At 45.7% G+C, this 3,598-nt stretch overlaps 1 protein-coding gene across 1 annotated transcript; it reads right to left on the bottom strand.

The window, feature by feature from the left end:
* Positions 1-339: 339 nt before the first annotated feature.
* Positions 340-2,174, bottom strand: LOC130493294 (zinc finger protein 383-like). The gene is made up of 2 exons (XM_056867007.1): positions 2,168-2,174; positions 340-1,271 (listed from the first exon to the last, which is right to left on the bottom strand). Exons 1-2 carry the CDS (start codon positions 2,172-2,174, stop codon positions 340-342), a joined length of 939 nt encoding a protein of 312 aa, XP_056722985.1.
* Positions 2,175-3,598: the final 1,424 nt, after the last annotated feature.

Genomic DNA, 3,598 nt, shown 5'->3' with positions numbered 1-3,598 from the left:
CAATACCAACAGCTGGGAAGGGACAACTAGGATTGGAGGTTTCTTGGAAGCATCTGCCTATCCTCCACTGGAAACTGGTTGCTGGACCACATCAGCCCGATCATCAGCACATCAGTCTTACCAATGGTCCGGTGTCCTGTTCAGATGTTCTAATACCCCACCTACAGGGTGCATTTTCCAGGTTTGGTTCCTGTGTGGTTGTCTGATGCTCAAATTTATTTTCAGCTCCAGGCAAAACTTTCCTCAGCTGTTCGTTGTGAGCATTCCCTGTATTCTCACTTGTGCAGAAATTTTCTGAGGGTTTGTGAAGACTAGAGAAATTTCTTATTTGGGATAATTCTATGGCCTGTCCCCTATGTGGGTTTTTTTATGCGCCGTAAGATGGGAAGTTCTACTGAAGCTTTTCCCGCAATCTGTGCATTCATAGGGCTTTTCGCCCGTGTGGGTTCTCCTGTGCGTGACGAGGTAGCCCCTGTCATTGAAGCTTTTCCCGCACTCAGAACACTCGTACGGCTTCTCTCCTGTATGGGTCCTCTGGTGCGTGATGAGGGAGCCTTTCTGGTTGAACCCTTTCCCACAGTCCAAACACTTGTGTGGTTTCTCACCTGTGTGGATTTTCTCATGCCTCAGGCGGTCAGAGCGATGAGAGAACCATTTCCCACATTGCGTGCATTTATATGGCTTCTCTCCAGTGTGGGTTCTCTCATGCCCAACAAGGTACGACCTCTGACTGAAGGTTTTTCCACACTCGGCACATTCATATGGTTTCTCCCCCGTGTGCACTCGGTTATGGCGTACTAACTGAGAACTGGTGCAGAAGCTTTTTCCGCAGTCCAAGCACTCATACGGTTTCTCTCCCGTGTGGACCCTTTTATGGCTGATAAGCTGGGAGCTGATGCCAAAGGCCTTGCCACAATCAGAACATTCATATGGTTTCTCTCCTGTGTGAGTCCTCTGGTGTTTAAGGAGGTTTCCTCTCTCGGTGAAGCTCTTCCCGCAGCTCAAGCATTTATACGGTTTTTCTCCCGTATGGACCCTTTTATGATTGATAAGGTGAGAGCTAGTGGCAAAGTGTTTCCCACATTCCAAGCACTCAAAGGGTTTCTCTGTTGCAAAGGCGGCTTTACGGGTGTTTTTGTGTGCTTCTTCCTTGGGAACTTTGAAAAATTTCCCTATGACCTCTTCCAAAGATATTTTGCTGGGGTCTATATGGTCAGGTGTTTCCAGCGCAAATGGCTTCTTCCTGTTCCCCTTACCGGGCCCATCCACTTCTGGAAAAGACAAAAAACCACAGCCATGAGTCAAAACCCAAAATGAAGAAAGACAAAGGAAATGTCTAAAGTAGCAATGTCACCCAAATTCCCAGTTTTTTGCTTAGCTTGTGATTCTTTGCTATACTAACAACTTCTCCAAGAAGCTCTCCAGCAACTTGGAAAATAAAAAGAAGATTGAGCACATGCGCAGAATATGTGGTGGAAAGTGCCATCAAGTCACAGCCGACTTATGGTGACCCCAAAAAGATCTCTGTAAAGCAAAGAGGTGGTTCCTGGAGCTCGGCAAACAAGCTCTGGAATAGCACAGCTGCTTTCTTGAGCACAAGACTCAGGTTGTGGTGATCCAAGTTCAGCTCCCTCAATCTGCCACAAAGCTTGCTGCATGATCTTGGGACAGTCTCAGCCTACTCTACCTCACAAGGTTGTTGGGAGGATAAAATGCAGGGGGTCCTTAAGATACTTGGAGGAAGGATGGAATAGAATTAGTAGGAAGTTCATCTTGGAGTTTGTGTATAGAATCATAGAGCTGGAAGTTGCCATATAGGCCATCTGGTCCAACCCCCCCCCCCCGCCCCCGCTCAGTGCAGGATCCATTAATGGCTATTAGCGATGACAGCAAAAAAATGGATGGGAAGTTGCTGCCCCCATTATAGAGCCGGTTCTAATCCTAAAGAATACACAAATGTTTTTTTGTTTGTTTATCAGCTTAGAGGGGCATGCTTTTCCTTAGAATGGGTTTCTATTCAAAGGCTGCTTGATTGACATATACAGCTATTTTACATAGACCTTCAAAATACTGAAGTGAAAAAAAGGTGACTCTCCAAGTCACAGAAGTGAGAGTCACGGCCCGAGGAATTTCCAGAATTCAATAATTCAAACTTAGGAATATTTACCAAACATGCCAGCCTCCCTCTCTTCTTCTGGCTTTGCTTCCTGAAACCTCATGGCGTCTGGTGGATCCTGCTCTGAGAGGCGAGGCTCCTGAAAAAGAAGATCTGTGACTCAGGCTTGACAACAGCCGTGTGATTGGTCGACTATGGCGAGCTGATAACTGCATCCAGGTGACTAGTCAGGGAAGCTGGTTCTTTTCTGGATTTTAGGTAAGAAATCATTCACATTGCTAAATGTGAGCAGTAAAAAAAAAGTCAGAGGGACAGTAACTTTTTCGTGTTTATTTGCAAGGTACGATATGGGAGTCTAAGGAACTTTCCAAAAAGTTTAAAAACTACCCTCATCCCCTCCTGAAATTAAGCTCAAATACATGTAAACAAACTGAACTGAATGAATATTATTATCCTGTTTACCCTTCCCCTTCTCTCCTCTGTAGCATCCTCCAGGTGTAGATCTTAGATTGTAAACTGCTTAGGGCAACGGATTTTTATGGGGTTGTAATTTTTGGAAAAATAATTAAAAGCCCTCCCTTCTCCTGTTGGAAGCCTGCTGTTCACGTGTAGTGTGGTGTAGTGGTTAGCATGATAGACTAGGACACGCGCAGAGAGATTCCAAACACTACACCGCTGCCCAAGCTATAAAATTCTCTCTCAGGCTAATCCACAAAGTTTATACTCACATTAAGCCACCATTAAGATGGTATGTACAAGAACCTGCTTGTGCATGCTTCCCTTCTCGCACACAGAATCCTATGTCACCATTTACCTGTCACATATAAATATAGGTGCACAGGTTAACCAGATAATTCACAGTGGGTAGCCATGTTAGTCTGTTTGCAGTAGTCAAAAAGGGCAAGAGGACTCTTGCCCTTTTTGAGGTTAACCAGAGGTAGTTTCAAATTGGGTATAGAATCATGGAATGGACCACCATGGTCATCTAGTCAAACCACCTGCACAATGCAGGAAACTTACAACTACCTCCATTCCACACCCCCAGTGACCCCTACTCCATGCCCAGAAGACACCAAAAAAACCCTCCTCCGGGATCCCTAGCCAATCTGGCCTGGAGGAAACTTGCTTCTTGACCCCAAAGTGGCAATCGGCATTACCCTTGGCATGTAAGAAAGGGCCACAAGAGCCAAACACTGACACAACCCTTCCTGCCTTGCCTCTAATGATCTGCCTAACTTTACAGAATCAGCATTGCTGAAAATGCCATCTAGCCTCTGTTTAAAAACGTCCAAAGAACCTCCCACCTCCCAAGGAAGCCTGTTCCACTGAGGAGTCCTCTGGTAAAGAATTCTATTTGTGGGAAGAAAACTAACGCTCTCGTAAGCGTTGGTCTGTCGACAGCAGTCCTCTCTTCTGGATGGCAACGGCTCTCCAGGATCTCAAGCTAAGTTTTCTTTCACATCGCCTACAACCGCATGCCAG

Source organism: Euleptes europaea, chromosome 1 (assembly GCF_029931775.1).
Source record: "Euleptes europaea isolate rEulEur1 chromosome 1, rEulEur1.hap1, whole genome shotgun sequence".
NCBI lineage: Eukaryota > Metazoa > Chordata > Lepidosauria > Squamata > Sphaerodactylidae > Euleptes > Euleptes europaea.
Note: the sequence above shows the minus strand (reverse complement) of the source record. Positions and strands in the feature narration are given on the sequence as shown.